Source organism: Clarias gariepinus, chromosome 12, assembly GCF_024256425.1.
Source record: "Clarias gariepinus isolate MV-2021 ecotype Netherlands chromosome 12, CGAR_prim_01v2, whole genome shotgun sequence".
In the NCBI taxonomy this organism is placed as follows: domain Eukaryota; kingdom Metazoa; phylum Chordata; class Actinopteri; order Siluriformes; family Clariidae; genus Clarias; species Clarias gariepinus.
Window position 1 is genome coordinate 5,415,765 of NC_071111.1, and position 19,614 is coordinate 5,435,378.

Genomic DNA, 19,614 nt, shown 5'->3' on the forward strand with positions numbered 1-19,614 from the left:
TGCATAAATCCACTGTAGTCACGACAAGTCGCTTGCTGTGTTCTGTAGCTTCGATAGATTACAGTTACAACAACTTATTTTACTGTATTCCTTTTAGCTTACTGTCTCACGGTCAAAAGCTTGTGTGCTCCACACCTTTCTGTATCCTTCCGTGTCTTAACAACAACTACAACTACCGTGCGTGATAGACATGGAACTGCATGACTGTGGGATGATGTCACAGAACAACCCATGAAATGATGTCACAATACAAATTATATGTATGATACTTAATGCTTAACTAATAAACTGAAATAAGATAAACATAACAACAAATCACAAGAATGAAATATGGCCCTTACACGCTGTAAAAGACTCGTTGCACACACACACACACACACACACACACACACACACACACACTTTGCATTAGCAGGCCATACACACACACACACACACACACACACACACACACACACACACTTTGCATTAGCAGCCCATGCTTCAGTGCTCTGTGAGTGTTTATAGCCCTGTGACTTTAACACTTCATGACTGAGAGCTGCTGCACAGCAACTTCACCCACAGCAACCATGACTTTGATCAGCGTCTTCATCTGCACACTGGCCCTCTGGACTCAAGGTGAGAGTTTAACATCAACTCACAGCCTCACACACTTCATTTCATACTAATTCTACAGCACTTTACAGCATAGAAACACAATCTATTTTTCTCTTCAGGATCCAGAGGTCAGGTGACTGTGACTCAGACTCCTTCAGTGCAAACTGTTGCTCCGGGAAACACCGTCACCATCAACTGTAGAACCAGCAGCAGTGTGTATGGTGGTAGCTACCTCCACTGGTACCTGCAGAAATCTGGAGAAGCTCCTAAACTCCTGATCTACTATGCTACTAGCTTATACACAGGGACTCCAGCTCGTTTCAGTGGCAGTGGATCTGGTACTGACTTCACTCTGACCATCAGAGGAGTCCAGACTGAAGATGCAGGAGATTACTACTGTCAGAGTTACCATGAGATCAGTAGTAACTATGTGTTCACACAGTGTTAGAGCGTGGTACAAAAACCTGGGTGAGTGAGAGAGCACAGAGAAGCACTGCTGCAGCTGGGAGCGACTGCAGGTGCTGAGGGGGAGGATGTGATACAGCACAATCACACACACACACACACATACACACACACACACACACAAACACGCACGCAAGCACGCACGCACGCACGCACGCACGCACACACACGCACACACTGTGGACGAGAGAAAACACACCACACTAACTCACTTATACACATTAGTGATTAATTATCCTGTGAGAATGATGAGAGTGGACAACCACAAACTTCCTGATCATTCCAGAATCGGCACAGATTAATTTGGTGGTGATAGGGTTTAAAAGGGAACATAATGTGTGTGCGCGTGTGTGTGTGCGTGTGTGTGCATGTGTTTGTCTGAGAGAGAGGGAGAAGTTTATTCATTACAGTGCACAGTTGTATTCAGTGTTCAAATTTTAGCATTCCCTGGGAATAGTGCATTAACCACCTGTCTCCTTTCTCTGATAATCAGCTGTAAAAAGTCCTTGATCTGTTCCTCGACATCTGTCTTCGACTCTCTGTGTGTGTGTGTGTGTGTGTGGTAATACACATCTTATTTATCCACGATGCAGTGTATATATTCTCACACCCGACCTGCTCTCCCACCACTAGCATCACCTCCTCCACCTGTACACCGTCCTCCAGCACACACCTAACGCCATGCCGAAGAGGAAGAGTCTCCTCACCAGCCTCAGAGGCCATGGTGCCCCGCTCACTCTCTCTCACTCTATTTTTTTTCTAGTAACATTCAGTAATAATAAAAACAAATAATTAATGTGGGGAAAAGTAAGCAGTCTTACACAAAAAAAAAAAAAAACCTTGGCAGAATGCCAAACAGCCTTCCCCGTGCTCTTCGTACTCTCAGGCAAATTTTTATATTTTCATGCCAAATTTCATGCTCCATGCGTCAGGCCAAATGACTTCACTTCATGTTTTGCTAGGAAACAGGTAACAATTATTTGGCATCACAAATCCAGCCATGAAAATAATCCATTCTTATGTCATCAGACGCTGCATCTATTAAATGGAGTAGATTTTCCCACATGTAGACCCTTAAATAATCCCTCCATCAGAAATCCTGAGATTTTTAACATTCTTTAATCAGGTTCAGGAAGGGAGAGTATGGTGGAGGACATGCATTTGTAAAATGTTTTTTATAGCCATCACAATACTCCTGGACTATGGGGAAAGCTCACATTGTACCAATTAACAACATAAACAGTAGGTTAGTAGACCATCCAGAAATGTTAGATGTTCTGTTACAACTTCTCCTTTTCTTCTTCATTACATTGAATCTAGCTTCTTCCAAAATACAGAATACATTTATGGGGTCTCTCCACTGATTCCAAATCTAAGTGGATGAAAGGCTTTCCATAATAATAGATAATAGATGGTACCAGCACTGGAACATTTAACTATATGTATCACACCGCATTCCAGGTGTTCTACAATTGTTAATTAAACATTTCTGACATCAATTGTCAATCGCAGTACGAGTGAAAGTCTGTAGTAGGGAGAGAGCAGCAGTCTGCCAAAACTCACATTCAGTACCAGTCACGGTTACGCTTTTAGCAAAAACATCGGATAATGTCATCTTAAATGGCATTTTATTTAATTAGTAATTGCTTAATTCCTTATTAAAAATAATATTTATGCATAAAACAAGCTACAAAACGAATTACTTCCAACACAAGACTGAATCCCAAAACACTATGGGGGATTGTACACCCTATATAACATACTAGCTTTATATTTAACATTATTTATGATTGAATCCCATAACAAGAACTGATGTTCTAAAGAGGAATAAGTGGAAATATAAAGAGAAACCTATGAGGTATTAAGATAAACATTTGACAAATCTCATCTGCTCATGTATAATAATTAGCCATTTCTGCCCACCCTGCAAGAAGTGTGACCCAAACACACCTGAGAAATAGACCACAAAGCAAGCGCAACAAACCTGCTGTTTCAACATTCATAACCTGGTTGATTGGTATCAAAGGCTGGGTTAATAACTCATCAACAGAAACCTGGATTAAACAGGACAAGTATGTAGCTCTAAATAAAGCCAGTCTTCCTGGATACAGCTACATACATCAGCCTCGGTTAACTGGTAGAGGAGGAGGCGTCGCAGTTATTCACAATGATAATCTGACTATTGTACAAAAACACGGACAGAAATTGAATTTATTTGAGGATCTTTATAGTAACATACAGGGGTGTGAAAAACTATTTGCCCCCTTCCTGATTTCTTATTCTTTTGCATGTTCGTCACACTTAAATGTTTCTGCCCATCAAAAACCGTTAACTATTAGTCAAAGATAACATAATTGAACACAAAATGCAGTTTTTAAATGATGGTTTTTATTATTTAGGGAGAAAAAAAATCCAAACCTACATGGCCCTGTTGTGAAAAAGTGATTGCCCCCCTTGTTAAAAAATAATGTGGTTTATCACACCTGAGTTCAATTTCTGTAGTCACCCCCAGGCCTGATTACTGCCACACCTGTTTCAATCAAGAAATCACTTAAATAGGAGCGACCTGACACAGAGAAGTAGACCAAAAGCACCTCAAAAGCTAGACATCATGCCAAGATCCAAAGAAATTCAGGAACAAATGAGAACAAAAGTAATTGAGATCTATCAGTCTGGTAAAGGTTATAAAGCCATTTCTAAAGCTTTGGGGCTCCAGCGAACCACAGTGAGAGCCATTATCCACAAATGGCAAAAACATGGAACAGTGGTGAACCTTCCCAGGAGTGGCCGGCCGACCAAAATTACCCCAAGAGCGCAGAGACAACTCATCCGAGATGCCACAAAAGACCCCAGGACAACATCTAAAGAACTGCAGGCCTCACTTGCCTCAATTAAGGTCAGTGTTCACGACTCCACCATAAGAAAGAGACTGGGCAAAAACGGCCTGCATGGCAGATTTCCAAGGCGCAAACCACTTTTAAGCAAAAAGAACATTAATGCTCATCTCAATTTTGCTAAAAAACATCTCAATGAGTCAGGACTTTTGGGAAAATACCTTGTGGACCGACGAGACAAAAGTTGAACTTTTTGGAAGGTGCGTGTCCCGTTACATCTGGCGTAAAAGTAACACAGCATTTCAGAAAAAGAACATCATACCAACAGTAAAATATGGTGGTGGTAGTGTGATGGTCTGGGGATGTTTTGCTGCTTCAGGACCTGGAAGGCTTGCTGTGACAGATGGAACCATGAATTCTACTGTCTACCAAAAAATCATGAAGGAGAATGTCCGGCCATCTGTTCGTCAACTCAAGCTGAAGCGATCTTGGGTGCTGCAGCAGGACAATGACCCAAAACACACCAGCAAATCCACCTCTAAATGGCTGAAGAAAAACAAAATGAAGACTTTGGAGTGGCCTAGTCAAAGTCCTGACCTGAATCCTATTGAGATGTTGTGGCATGACCTTAAAAAGGCGGTTCATGCTAGAAAACCCTCAAATAAAGCTGAATTACATCAATTCTGCAAAGATGAGTGGGCCAAAATTCCTCCAGAGCGCTGTAAAAGACTCGTTGCAAGTTATCGCAAACGCTTCATTGCAGTTATTGCTGCTAAGGGTGGCCCAACCAGTTATTAGGTTTAGGGGCAATTACTTTTTCACACAGGGCCATGTAGGTTTGGATTTTTTTCTCCCTAAATAATAAAAACCATCATTTAAAAAATGCATTTTGTGTTTACTTGTGTTATCTATGTGTGGCAATGCCGTGTTAAGGCAATTAAATATGAAGTTTCAGACCCGATTACGCCACCCCGAGGTTAACCGGGAAAATAACACCAATAAGGAACAGAGGTTCGTTAGGCTGAATGAACGAGAGACGGGAATACAAATGTACAAAACTTTATTATAAATCACAAATTAAAAACATCCCATAGCATGCAATGCTGGACCTCAAATAGCTATCACTTCACTCTAAAAAATAAAACTGTGCTGTACTCAATTTTTTTGGTGAAACATTTTTACACTTAAAAATATTGAGTAAATATAAAAAAATATTAAAATCATTTAAAATATACTTCATGAATTGAGTACAAGTCAGTAAAAAAAATTAAGTAGACCTGAATAACTATATTTAGTACAATAATGTACAAAATTGAGTAAATGTAATTAAAATCAGAAGTTAATGCAAAGTAAAAATGTGTAAAATAAATGAGTAGATATAATTGAAATGGAAGGTAGAAGATACTGAAAATTATACTATTATTTAACAAACAAATGTGCTACATTTACTAAATATTTTAACTAAATGAAAGAAACAATACACACATTTTCATTTTAATTTAACATTTATTTGCCAAATTTGACAAGACATGAAGTCTAAACTCAACTTGGTTTACTTTGCAAATGACACGTAACAAGATCATAAACAAAGAGCTGAATTTATGTTATTAGTAAACAGTTTTAGAAACAATACCTTTGCCACAAGTATTATACAGTTACCACGTGGAAAGTAGACTTTTGTATTAGAATTTAATGAGTCACATTTTACATCTGAAAGATTGCACACCTTTACACTTCAGTTTCCTGCAAACTGTGGGATCCATACAAATGTGGGTGCAGACCTTCTCAGGTCATAAAGAAGCAATGACAATCTAAATGAACACAGGACACTAAATATCCATGACCAACAGTACCATGCTTCACTCGATAATGATCGAAAATTCCTTTTGATGATGCGACACACAGTTTACACCGCCATCCCATAATGCTGGCACCTAAAGAAGGAACAATAGTATACAAGTAAGTACAAGTGTGACTGTTAATATAAAGTCTACCTGACTGGTAAAATAGTACTTCCATTCAAATACATACTTTTTGGACTAATAGTCTATTTCTATCTTTGATTCAATGGTTACACATTTAATACTTCTGCAACATTTAAAAAAGTTGACATTTACCTCCTGTTTTATCTCTATTCAACTTCTCTTCATTAGTGGTGTTGGTGCTGTGAAAGAGATATAGAAAATATATAACATGTTTCACACAAACACACAAAATCAATCAGTTTTAGGTTCTTTTACTTACATATCAGAACATACATAATGTTTCACTTCAGTATTTTAATTTCCTATTACTTTCTCCCAATTCTAATTCTAAGAGAAATGTTGTATTTTCACTAAATCTTTATATTTCATAGCTTTAGTTACTAGTACAGTACTTAGCACTTTTATTTTATAACATCTGCCGCTGCGTGCTCAGTGTTTAATCATGTTAAATATACTCATATACAGTAACGGATAAAACAGAACCCGGACACTGCACCTCATTTCTGCTGTTTAAACCGGATTTGTTCAGAGTTTCTTCCTTAAAGTGTCGGAGTGACCGAGCAGACTCGCGGTTCAGTGTGTGAGGTGGACCGTTACACATGCGGTAATTATTTGAACATGTTAGTTTTATATCCTCGCCATAATGGTGGTAGGCTGCGCAAAATCACCGCATTTGGCGGGAGAAATTCAAATATTGCGGCACAACCGCCGCCGGTTACACCGAGAAACCCGGAGGAAACCCGGACATGCACGCGCTGCTGCTCGGTGTTAAATCTCTCCTTTTACACCAGAGTTTAAGTGTCTGTATTAACGCTGCTTTAGCTGAGCAGTTTGGTGGTTGGAACAAACAAGCTAAATCACACTGAACCCCAGGACTGGCCTGTTGCTAGCTATCGTTAGCTCTGGAGCTCGGCTGTGACAGGATTCAGAACAGTAACTCACACCCTATAAAGTTGTGTGTGCAGGCAGACAGAGTCATTATTACAGTAACTTGTGTTAGCTGTTTACTCACCAGGATTTGTAAGGAATGTTCCAGAATGTTCCAGGTGCTTCATGTCCATTCTCACATCCACACAGCCTTCTTGTCTCTGATGTTGCACCAGACTTCCCATGAGCACTTGCACAGGGCAATTTACTCAATTATTTAAGTTTTTGTTGTTAAACATAAAGAATATTGAGTTGGAATGAGTGATTATTGTAGTTCTTGAAACTAATCAGTACAATTACTCAATTAACAGATATTTTGATTGAAATGTATAAAAAAATATTAAGTGCATGTTAAAAATATAATTAAGTTAGTCAAATACTGATTTTTACTAGTGAAGTAAACTTAAATTATAGTGTAAATTTAAGACAAAATGAATAATTGTTTTTTTAGGCATTTATTTTGATTTGTCTAACTCAAACAATCATGTATGTGACTTTTAGAGATTTTATTAAGGTAACATAACTTTTTTATAACTGTGAAATTTACAAGGCCGCAGAATCATTTTTTAGAGTGTTGCAATCAAAAAAAAAAGGACAAGGCACTATGTGTACTCACAAGAATAAAATGAAACCAAACAAACAAAAAACAAAATTTCGGGCACCGGCTTCTCAGCGGCAAGGGCAGACTAAAGGAAGTACCAGCCTTACAGGTGCTCCTCACACACATCCACACCCTCACACAAAGTGAAACGTGAACACCAACTGCACTGCACTCCACACAATTATACTACCCCCAATACTCTAAGCTAGCTAGCCTCTGAGCCCAACAGTGCCCGAGATGGACAACACAAAATAATACAATTAACCAAACACAAAAAAACACAATAAATAAAAAAAAAATCAAAAAGATAAAGAGAACAAAAGTTCTCGTTGCCCTAAACAAAAAAAAAAAAAAAAAAAAAACACAATAAATAAAAAAAAATAAAAAAGATAAAGAGAACAAAAGTTCTCGTTGCCCTAAACAAAAAAAAAAAAAAAGAAAAAAAAAAAACAAATATCACAATTTAAACAAACATCAAATAACATAGCTCGGACAGCTCACCAAACATTATCACCTACAGTTCAGAGGTTTCCTAACGTTGCTTTACAACAGACTCCACAACACAAAAATGCAGAGAACCCGGAAGTCCAAACTGGCTTCCAGACAGTAGCAAGGCAGCTCTGAACCACTAATACCGTCACGGCAAAAATAATAATAATAATAATAAAAAAAACTAAACAGGAGAAACAGCAGGAGAAACAGCAGCGCCGTCCTCAGGCAAGGCGGAGGGCAAATACTTCCGCCATCACGAGATTCACCGGCACCGCGTCAGACATTCACAGCCACTAAGAAAGAGAACCATGACTAAATCACATGTCTTTCATAAGCCAGAGAAAACGAAACTTACTTACCCAGACGAATCGTTTCGCCACGCGAGTTGTAGTGCCGCTCACAGCAGACCAAGCAGAATAACACATGCACAAAAGAAGGCTCCACGGCTAAATGGTAAACAAACACCGGTTAACATCACCCAATGACAGAACGCGCAGCACGTAAAGAGCGTATACCTACCCGACAAAGAGTAGACGGTCTGACTCAAACAGATATCCGTTAGCCAATGCGCATACTAAGGGAGAAATAAAACATCGGCATTTTAATGTACATGCCCACCTCTTCATTAGCCACATAGCTAAAAAAAAAAAAAAAAACTACACACCTTCTGTCCTCGCACACGCCGTGAAGGCGGTCCTAGTCGTGACGTATACCAGGTAAGCTAGAATCCAGCCTTAAGTACTGTTGAGAACCATTCTAATAGGCTGCCATGGGTGACAAATCACCTACCTGGGGCCAATGGGAAAACCCCATTGCCCACATTGCCACATTTGACTAATAGTTAAATGTGTTTGATGATCAGAAACATTTTGTGTGACAAATATGCAAAAGAATAAGAAATTAGGAAGGGGGCAAATAGTTTTTCACACCACTGTAAGTGTAGCTACAAATATTAAGTCAGCTCAGTCGATTCCACTAATCATCATTTACAGACCTCCAGGGCCGTACTCTGAATTTCTTAGTGAATTTGCAGATTTCCTCTCAAACCTAGTCGTTTCTGTAAACAAAGTGTTAATTGCTGGAGATTTTAATATTCATTTTGAGAATCCGGAAGACCCTGTGTGTAGAGCATTTATGTCCATACTGGACTTGGTAGGAGTAAATCAGTAAGTAGTAGGACTCACTCATAAAGCAGGTCACACTTCAGATTTAATGATATTCTTTGGATTAAGTATAAGATATTTATTTACAACTCCATTGTCTCAAGTCATATCAGATCACTATCTTGTCCCAATTAAGTGTGTCATAGTAATAATGTATGCACAGCGCCGCGCTACCGTATGAAACATACATTCACATCAACTACCAAACAGAGTTTTATCAGTAATCTCCCAGAGTTCCCAACTTTGATTAGATCACCGTCTGACCCCACAGAACTCGATCAGGCGATTGAATATTTAGAGTCGACATTTCGTTACACCTTAGATAATGTAGCTCCAGTTAAAAGAAAAATTATTAGAGATAAAAAACTCGCTCCCTGGTATAACGATCATACACGCACTTTAAAACAGACCGCTCGGAAATTAGACCGTAAATGGCGTCAAACTAAACTGTTAGTATTTCAAATAGCATGGAAGGAGAGCATCCTGAACTATAGAAAAGCTCTTAGTGTAGCTAGATCAACATATCTCTCCACTCTTATAAAAAATAACAAAAATAATCCTAGATTTTTTTAAATACCATAGCCAAATTAACCAAAAATAAGACCACTGCAGAAATCTCCACAACAACATTGTGTAATAGTGAGGACTTCATGAACTTTTTTAATAATAAAATTGTAAATATTAGGCATAAAATTGAGGCTTTGAAACCAAACAATGTAATTTATGCTGATGTTAATCTAGCCATGTCAGATCAGAACCTAGAATACTTTACTCCCCTTGAAGAGAATGAACTAATTTCACTCTTCAATCTCTTCTGCAAACTCATTAACCTGTATATTAGATCCTATACCGACATATTTTCTTAAACAGATAAGAAAGTACTTTTTGTACCAGCAATAACAGAACCCCTGTTGAGAATAATTAATTCTTCACTCAGCATTGGATATGTTCCAAAATCTTTTAAATTAGCAGTTATTAAACCGATTATTAAGAAACCTGACCTTGACCCCTGTCAGCTGTCCAATTACAGGCCAATATCAAACCTCCCCTTTATCTCTAAGATTCTGGAAAAGATAGTAGCGGAGCAGCTATGCTCATATCTACATAGAAATAACATACATGAACTGTATCAGTCAGGATTTAGGCATCATCATAGCACAAAGACAGCTCTCGTTAAATAGTAAATGAAGTTCTATTGGCCTCTGATCAAGGTTGTGTAACCATGCTTGTATTACTCGACCTCAGTGCAGCATTTGACACCATTGATCATAGTATTCTTCTTCACAGATTAGAAAATGTAGTAGGAATTAAGGGTACAGGGATCTCCTGGCTCAGATCCTATCTGACAGATCGGTATCAGTATGTAGATTAAAATGGTGATTATTCTGCATGTTCTCTAGTGGAGTTTGGTGTTCCACAGGGTTCAGTTTTAGGCCCACTGCTTTTTTCCCTTTGCATGCTTCCTCTGGGCAACATAATCCGTAAGCATGGTATTAGTTTTTACTGTTATGCTGACGACACACAGTTATACATCTCAGCAAAACCTGATGAGATAAACCAGATTAATAAAGTTAAGCAATGTGTGCAGGACATAAGAAATTGGATGCTAATTAACTTCCTTCTGCTCAACCCGGATAAGACAGAAGTTTTAGTCATAGGACCGCATACAGCTAAAAGTAAGATTGTAGATCACTCTGTAACTTTAGATGGCCTTTCTGTTCCATTAAGTGCAACAGTAAAAGACCTCAGTGTGATTATAGATTCCAGTCTTTCATTTGAAGCTATATTTTACCAGGATTGCATTCTTTCACCTCAGAAATATTGCCAAGATAAGAAATATATTGTCCCTAAACGATGTAGAAAAACTAGTTCATGCTTTTATCACCTCTAGGTTGGACTATTGTAATGCCCTACTGTCTGGTTGTTCAACTAGGTGCATAAATAAGCTTCAGCTAGTCCAGAATGCAGCAGCGAGAGTCCTCACTAGAACCAGAAGATACGAGCACATCACGCCTATCTTATCTTCATTTCATTGGCTCCCTGTGAAATTTCGCATTGATTTTAAAATACTACTTTTGACATATAAAGCATTAAGTGGTCTCGCACCGCAGTATGTGAGTGAGCTGATAGTGTCTGACGATTCGCCACGCCTACTTCGATCAAAGGATGCAGGCTGCTTGTCAGTACCGCGTATTATGAAAACCACAGCTGGGGACAGAGCTTTTTCTTACAAAGCCCCAAAGTTATGGAATAGTCTTCCAAATAGTGTTCGGGACTCAGACACAGTCTCAGTGTTTAAGTCCAGGCTAAAAACCTATTTATTTAGCCAAACATTTTTATAAATAGATTTGCCTTAGGTAAAGGAGCAGATCTGGGGGACTCATGGACGTAGAGTATTATGGTGAACTGGTATGTTTAGATGCTGTCCTCCCCACTCTCATTGATCACTCAGGTTTGTTCACAGTGAGGTGATTGGTTGCTTTCATCTCAGGGAGCCCTCATGTTTGTGTTTCCTTCTGGCTCTTCCTTTTAGTTATGCTGTCATAGTTAGTCCTGCCGGAGTCTTTGCTTGCACTCTACAGTAAATATACATTCACATTATACATTATGTGACTGTGACCATACCTAACTGTTATCTCTCCTCTTCTGCTCTACCTCTCGTTCCTTCTCTTCCCTCTCTCCCTTTCCCCTCTCTGTCGAGCTACACATGTCGTTCCAGAGCTGCCAGTGATCCAGACTCCCTCTGCCCTCCGGACATGTCTGACCCATCCTGGTGCCCCGCTTCTGGTTGGAGATCTCGTTGCATGGATGCCCCGTGTGTCTCTTTGGGATTCGTCTCGTGTCTGGGGATGATTCTCGCTACCTAGAAGACGGTTCTGGCCTCGACTGGTGTTGGCAGCTGTTTCTCTGAGGACTTGACAGTTCAATAGTTCATACAAGTCTACCTGAGTTTTCAATAACTAACTGGACTCCATATTAACATCAATTAACATCAACTGTTATGATGAACTGCCTGCCAACTAACACACAGAATGAATGCAGATAAATTTCTGCTCTCTGTTTCACCCAGATGAGGATGGGTTCCCTGTTGAGTCTGGTTCCTCTCAAGCTCTCTTCCTATTACCATCTCAGGGAGTTTTTCCTTGCTACTGTCGCCCTTCGCTTGCTCATCAAGAACTATCTGACCATTTTGATTCATACACATTCAAATTCCAAACAAACTTAAATAATTCTTTTGATTGTGTAAAGCTGCTTTGGGACAATGCCAATTGTTAAAAGCGCTATACAAATAAAATTGAATTGAACTCATTAAGTTGAGTAAGGCTTTCCTCAGTCCTGTGCACATTCACTTGAGCAGATCTCACACTGGTTCTAAGGACTGTTAAAACAGAGAAGGATCAGGTTCAAATATGTTCATTTTACTGAAGAATGCAAATAAAATGCAAATGAAATCAATAGTCTTAAATCAACACCAAATATTTTACTTTGTAATAACAGCAAAAAGCAGGACTGTCACTGCTGCCAAGGTGACGGGCAAAAAATAGCCGATTGTCCAAATAGAAATAGATCTCTTCATTGTTGTTTTGCTTTGTCTCTTACAAAGTGCTTTTTAGGAGACAGATTTTTTTAATGCTGCTGATGGTCATTTATCTTTATATTATACTGTAAATATATTAAAATCTACTGTAATGTACTTCCCCCTAAAATCTTAAATATTTAAAGTAGACTTTTTATTCTTCTTTGCAGGAATCACTGAATTAATAAAAACTGAGTAATAAATCTTGTCTCGGCTGTTTAATGTGTGTTCAACGTTTAAGATCTGACAATAATTGATGAATAATAAAATAATTGTTCAACAAAGGCCAGTGTAAATGGCACAGGAAGGCATGAATGTGGGGAAAAGTGCTTTTATATTTGTGATTTGCATACTCTCGTAAACATCCATGCCACACACACACACACTGCTACTACATCAGCTAAATATACCTTCTACACACACACACACACACACACACACACATACACACACACTCCATTCATGCATTTCTCATATTTTGTTTGATTCTTTTAAGTTCTTTTTACTTAATTTTGTACATGTTACCTATAAAGTGTGTATAGAAAGTTTTTCACTATACAGTATATTATATAAAATCTTACTGTAACAGGATGGTAAATTATAACTTACAATCACAAAATAACTTCTCTTCCTGAAGCTATACAGAAACCTGGAGAAGCTCCTAAACCCTATATACACCAGGTATCTCAGCATCAGTGTGGGATTCCAGGTGGTTCCAGTGGAAGTGGATTATGGGACAAAATTAGTAGACCACATGTGAATAAGCTCAGGTTCAGTACTGTCAGCTACAACTCATGCTGGTGTGGAAATTTGCTGCTCACAACAGGGTCCCTGATCTTTATTCACTCATTTAGTCATTTATATGATATATAATATTATATATTTTTGTAAATAATAAAAAGAGAAGACTTCCCTTTTGGGAGCCTGTTCCCATTCTGCATTTTATTTCCTGTGTTTCCATTTTTTGTTTTTTTCCCTGACACTGCATTGTAGGACCCTTAGATTATGAGTGACACCATTTAATAAATTTTGACTTGAAAAACAAGGAAGTCTTGGTTTACGAGTATCATGTATCACGCATGCGTTTTTTGTTTTGATGCCGAGCCAGCGTTTTTTCTCTTTCTCACGCTGCGGAATTGTGCGTAATTGTCTCCCCTGCTGGGTCTTAGTGCTTGTCTCTTACTGGTATAATCAACATCCGTGGACGCGTTTACTGTTTACTATAACACTGTGACAGTGTGTGTGTGTGTAAAACATATTTTATTTTGTGTTTGTAAGCACGTGTGTACAGTGTGTGTGTACTGTTTCTTATAACACGCGTGTGTGCGCGAGTAAAGTGAAAGAAAATCTCAATACAGAGGTTAAAAAATCCATTTTCTTCCTCAGCCCATCACTGTGTGTGCGCGTGCATAATTTGACACTGTGCCGGTTCACACACTCTCTCTCTCTTTCTTGCCTTAATGTGTGTGCGTGTTTGTGTGTGTGTAAAGCACCCCCTCTCTGCTTCACAAACGCACAAACACGCACACACATTAGGCGAGGGAGAGAGTGAGAGAGAGTGCGTGTGTGTGAACTGGCACAGTGCCAAATTACGTGCGCACACACTCTGCTCTCCACAGAAACTCTGCTCTGTCACAAAGGTAAAGAGCTGGTTCATTTGTGTGTTTGTTTTACGTTACAGCAGTGATTCCGTTACGTTACAGCAGTGATTCCTTACATGAGTGTCAGTAGCAATGTTCCTTGGTAATTTTTCCAGACGAAACAGTCTTTCCATTAATGTCTGTTTATGTTTGTGTGAAATTCAAATAAGACAGGTGTACTGTTTAAGATGAGAAGGGGGAGACAGGAGGGGCTAAATGTAAGAGCGCCTGCACGCATTTATTTGTACTTTTTTTTTAAAGGTAAAATGCACATTAATTTGTTTAATTTTTACTTTATATTTTGTGTAAATTATTTTTTATGTATTTATTTTTTTGGGCTGTGGAACGAATGATTTAAGTTTCCCATTATTTCTTATGGGAAAATTACATTTGTTTTACGAGTGTTTTAGAATACAAGCCCGTTTCCGGAACGAATTATGCTTGTAATCCGAGGTTCCACTGTACATGTTCCTAAAAGACTGAATCACACATCCAGCATTAACCATTAATAGGAGGTGACAGCTGTCAATCAATTACCTCACACCCTTAACAGGACTAGGAATGTGTGTCGTGTGTTACATTTACATTTGGGCATTTGGAAGACGCTCTTATCCAGAGCGACTTACATTTTTATCTCATTATACATCTGAGCAGTTGAGGAATAAGGGCCTTGCTTAAGGGCGCAACAGTGGCAACTTGGTGGTTGTGGGGTTTAAACCTGGGATCTTCCAAACCGTAGTCCAATACATTAACCACTGAGCTACCCCTGGCCCCTGGTGTGTTATATGTGTGTTAAAGTTCTTATAGAGGTGGGTTCAGTGATTTAGTAAAAAGGTACCACACTGGAATTATAACCTTTAATGTGTCAGATATCAATAAAAGTCTCAGCTTTTAAACATGATAGAGATGAAAGAAGAATAATAGTCTACATATTAATCCTGTCTTAAGGAGAGAGCAGTGAGGTGTAAGTGAGATTTGCATGAACAGGACTGAATAGTTTCATTTCTCCCAGAATAGAACAGAAACTTCACCAGATGTTCAACTTCCTTCAGTCAAACTCACTGAAGCACAACACACAGCACTGAATCTACAGCTAATCCCACTCTCTCATCACACTGATCATCACTATTAACTCCAATAAAAGAACAGACAACGTCCAAAACTCAGCTTTATTTCAGCAAAAACTACAGGAAGAGCAACAGGACAGTGAAGAGAGTAAAGACAGAAATGTCAGCATTGTGTAGAATTGAAACTCTATTGTAGATGATCATAAGCAGCTCTATGTTAAACTCTATCTTGGATCCACTAGTCTTCACACTGACTCTTTCTGAACGTGACTGGATGATTGACGTTGTTATGGGAGACCTTACAGCTGAACTCCTCCCCCTTTTCCCAGAGGTCTTTGCTGAGGGTCAGGGTGCTGCTGCGGCTGTAACGGCTGTTCTTCTCTTCTTCTGCGCTTGTCAGAACCCCGTTCTTCACCTCTGAGCCGTCCACTGTCCAGCTCACCAGCGCCCCCTGTGGAGAGTAGCCAGACAGCAGGCAGAGCAGCGAGGCCGATCCCTCAGACAGCTGCAGAGGGGACGGAGGGAGCAGAGACACGGAGGGCTTTACCACAACACCCGCTGGAGAGGAGAAACATACACACATTATAAACACATCATATACACGTCATTTACACACAGTTATAAAATATGTTTATAACTTTGTGGAACTGACTGATCTTACAGAGTAATTAAGTCTAATAAAGTCTGACTTCATGACTGAGTTTCATTGAGTATTTTATTATTTAACATCAGTTTCAGTGCAGAGACAAAACACACATGTTCCACACTGTCATTTATCTGGGAAAATAATTTTTCATAACAAGTGTTATTACTTTATAGTTCAAACCTTCAGCATATTTAACTGCAGCAAATACAAATGTAGCTGATTACAGAAATATTCATTGTTTAACACAAACACACACAGCAGCTTTCATCTGGATTGTACATCAGCACACACTAACTATATTTATTAAATCTTTATTATAGAGTAACTGCAGAGTTATTGCATGTGGAATATAAAGCCAGTGTGTAATTATTACATATTTAACATCAATAATTGAAATGTATTCCTCATCAGAGCAGAATAATACACAACAAACATCCATTGTACAATAATAAACATATATAATATGTTTGGTTTAGGTTAAATTATTCCCACAATTAGTAATTCTCTATATGGATTTAGTTTTAAAAAAGAAAACACACTTACTGTTGATGATGAGTTTGGAGCCTCCACCAAAAGTCAACCACAGTGATACATTCTAATGAAACCATCGTACAAAAACCTCCATTACACTGCAGCACACACACACACACACACACACACACACACACACACACACACACACACACACACACACACACACACACTTTGCATTAGCAGGCCATACACGCACACACACACACACACACACACACACACACACACACACACACATAAACACACACACACACTTTGCATTAGCAGCCCATGCTTCAGTGCTCTGTGAGTGTTTATAGCCCTGTGACTTTAACACTTCATGACTGAGAGCTGCTGCTCAGCAACTTCACCCACAGCAACCATGACTTTGATCAGCGTCTTCATCTGCACACTGGCCCTCTGGACTCAAGGTGAGAGTTTAACATCAACTCACAGCCTCACACACTTCATTTCATACTAATTCTACAGCACTTTACAGCATAGAAACACAATCTATGTTTCTCTTCAGGATCCAGAGGTCAGGTGACTGTGACTCAGACTCCTTCAGTGCAAACTGTTGCTCCAGGAAACACCGTCACTATCAGCTGTAGAACCAGCACCTCTCCTAGCTACCTCGCCTGGTACCAGCAGAAATCTGGAGAAGCTCCTAAACTCCTGATCTACAATACTAATAGCTTATACACAGGGACTCCAGCTCGTTTCAGTGGCAGTGGATCTGGTACTGACTTTACTCTGACCATCAGAGGAGTCCAGACTGAAGATGCAGGAGATTACTACTGTCAGAGTTACCATTATATCAGTAGTAGTGTTGTGTTCACACAGTGTTAGAGCGTGGTACAAAAACCTGGGTGAGTGAGAGAGCACAGAGAAGCACTGCTGCAGCTGGGAGCGACTGCAGGTGCTGAGGGGGAGGATGTGATACAGCACAATCACACACACACACACACACACACACACACACACACACACACACACACACACCCACTGTGCACGAGAGAAAACACACCACAGTAACTCACTAATACACACAAAACAAATCAAGAAACAAATCAAAAAATTTATAAAAGCATTATCACAAACCATATCCAGTGTGCTGTGATGGCTGTGATGTATTCAAAGGCACGAGGGCTCAGCCAACGTACTGTAGAAATCACAGCCATGTTGGTATTGATTATAACAACATGACCTAGAGTCTGATATTGCTTAATTTATTAGAGGTTCATTATAGAGCTAAATGTTAAAGAAATTATAATTCTATTTGAATTACCAATTTTTATTTGAAAACATGACAAAACTTATAAATCAATATAATAAACACAATTTTTAAGACAACAATATTTTTTTAAGTATATAAAAAAACATCTGAATTTTACATGATTACTATGTATTTTTAAAATCAATACATCCATTTTAGACCTGCAGCAAACAATTACTTATTACTTAAATTATTATAACCTTAAACAAATGCTTGTGCACACAGATTCCTAAACAACTATAACCACCATGCAGAACATCTAACCAACCCTGTGTGCTCCTGACTAGTGCCAAACTGCTCCTTCTCAGATTATCTCTTAGTATCACTCACTTCTCACTTCTTATTTGCTTTTGCAGGATAATTAAACAATCATCTCCATTTTCACAGAAAATTCAAGAAACCTCACCAACTCCCGCAAAAAGTTTGACCAGTCCCGTCCTCTTTAGGAAAATTTGACCAATCTGCTCATGTACAGTAAAATAATGTTTTTCCACTTCGCAGAAAGTGTGACAAATCCCATCTGAGAAATGTTTGACAAGGCAAGCTGAAAAAAAACTGGTGTATCAGTGGGATAGCCAACATTACTTAACCAAACATTCATAATCTGGTTGGTTGGTATCACAGTGTAGGTTTGTAACTCCTTAAATTAAATAAGGTTTTCTTCAGTCCTGTGTACATTTACTTTAATAAGAGCAGATCTCACACAAAGTTAGAGATGGATCAGATTTAAGGCTGTTATTTTTACTGAAGAAGACCAAATACATGTCTTAAATAAAAACTGGGGATTTATCTGTATAATAACTGCCACACATTAATCTCAATCTTCCATTCTCAAATCAATTAAACCAGATTTTCATTTAAAATCGTAACAAAAAAAATATAAATCAATATAATAAACACAATTTTAAAGTCATACAATATTTCTTAATTTTATATAATATATAATATATAATACAGTCATTGCTGCAAGCAGCGAGTCAAAAAAATTACTATAAATATATAATATATGTTGCAATTAATCAATCTCTTCATTGTCTGATTGATTTGCCTCTGACAAAGTAATTTGTTTAAAGTATTAGAAGACAAAAATAAAACAAAATCTTTTCATGGTCATTTCCCTTTATGATACATACAGTATATTAAATGTGCTTTAATGTACTCCCCAACATTCTTATTGTTTTTATGTAGGATTTTATCTTCTTCATTGCAGGAATCACTTAATCAAAAAAAGAAGAAACAAAGTTTTTCTCTATTGTTTAATGTGTGGTGTTTAATGTGTAACATTAATTTACCACTAATCAAAGAATTGTTGTTGACAGTAAATCTGGACTGATATACACACTGTAAAAAATGTCCGTTAAAATAACAGTGAAAAGCTGTAAAATCACAACATTAAAAAACTGTAAAGGGAATTACACTGAAACATTGTATACTTTACAGTGTAATTTAGTAAAATGTTAAACCAAATGTAACTGTAAATTCAACATCAATATGATGTTTTTTAAACAGAATTTGTTTGTTGAAAAGACATATTGATGTTATTTTGACACACAAACACTGTTTTTGCAATACAATGCAATACATTATAAATGGCAATGAAATAGTGTTAAAATTTCAATTAAATTCTGTAGACTTAAATAAAAACATGCATGGTTTTCAAAATGCTGTAAGAAAGACGGTCACTTCAATGTTGCCTATTTATTTAGTATGTTATTATTTTTTCAAAGGTGAGCAGTATTTGGATTGTTTTAGCGATAATTTTAGAGGGGAATGTTTAAACAAAACACCCTGGGTAAATGAACTCTGAAGAACGTTGGAGGATCAGTGCAAA

The 19,614-nt window shown here is 38.2% G+C and overlaps 1 long non-coding RNA gene and 2 gene segments (V, D, J or C); 2 read left to right on the forward strand and 1 right to left on the reverse strand.

The window, feature by feature from the left end:
• Positions 1–569: 569 nt before the first annotated feature.
• Positions 570–1,045, forward strand: LOC128534707 (immunoglobulin kappa variable 6-21-like). The segment is given in 2 exon segments: positions 570–618; positions 717–1,045. Coding segments are annotated over 2 exon segments (378 nt in total).
• A 14,391-nt stretch (positions 1,046–15,436) lies between these two features.
• LOC128534611 (uncharacterized) lies at positions 15,437–16,575 on the reverse strand. The gene is made up of 2 exons (XR_008361505.1): positions 16,538–16,575; positions 15,437–15,906 (listed from the first exon to the last, which is right to left on the reverse strand). It is a non-coding gene; the product is annotated as an uncharacterized LOC128534611 (long non-coding RNA).
• Positions 16,576–16,889: 314 nt separating this feature from the next.
• On the forward strand, positions 16,890–17,356 carry LOC128534708 (Ig kappa chain V region 3381-like). The segment is given in 2 exon segments: positions 16,890–16,938; positions 17,037–17,356. Coding segments are annotated over 2 exon segments (369 nt in total).
• The last annotated feature ends 2,258 nt before the right edge of the window (positions 17,357–19,614 follow it).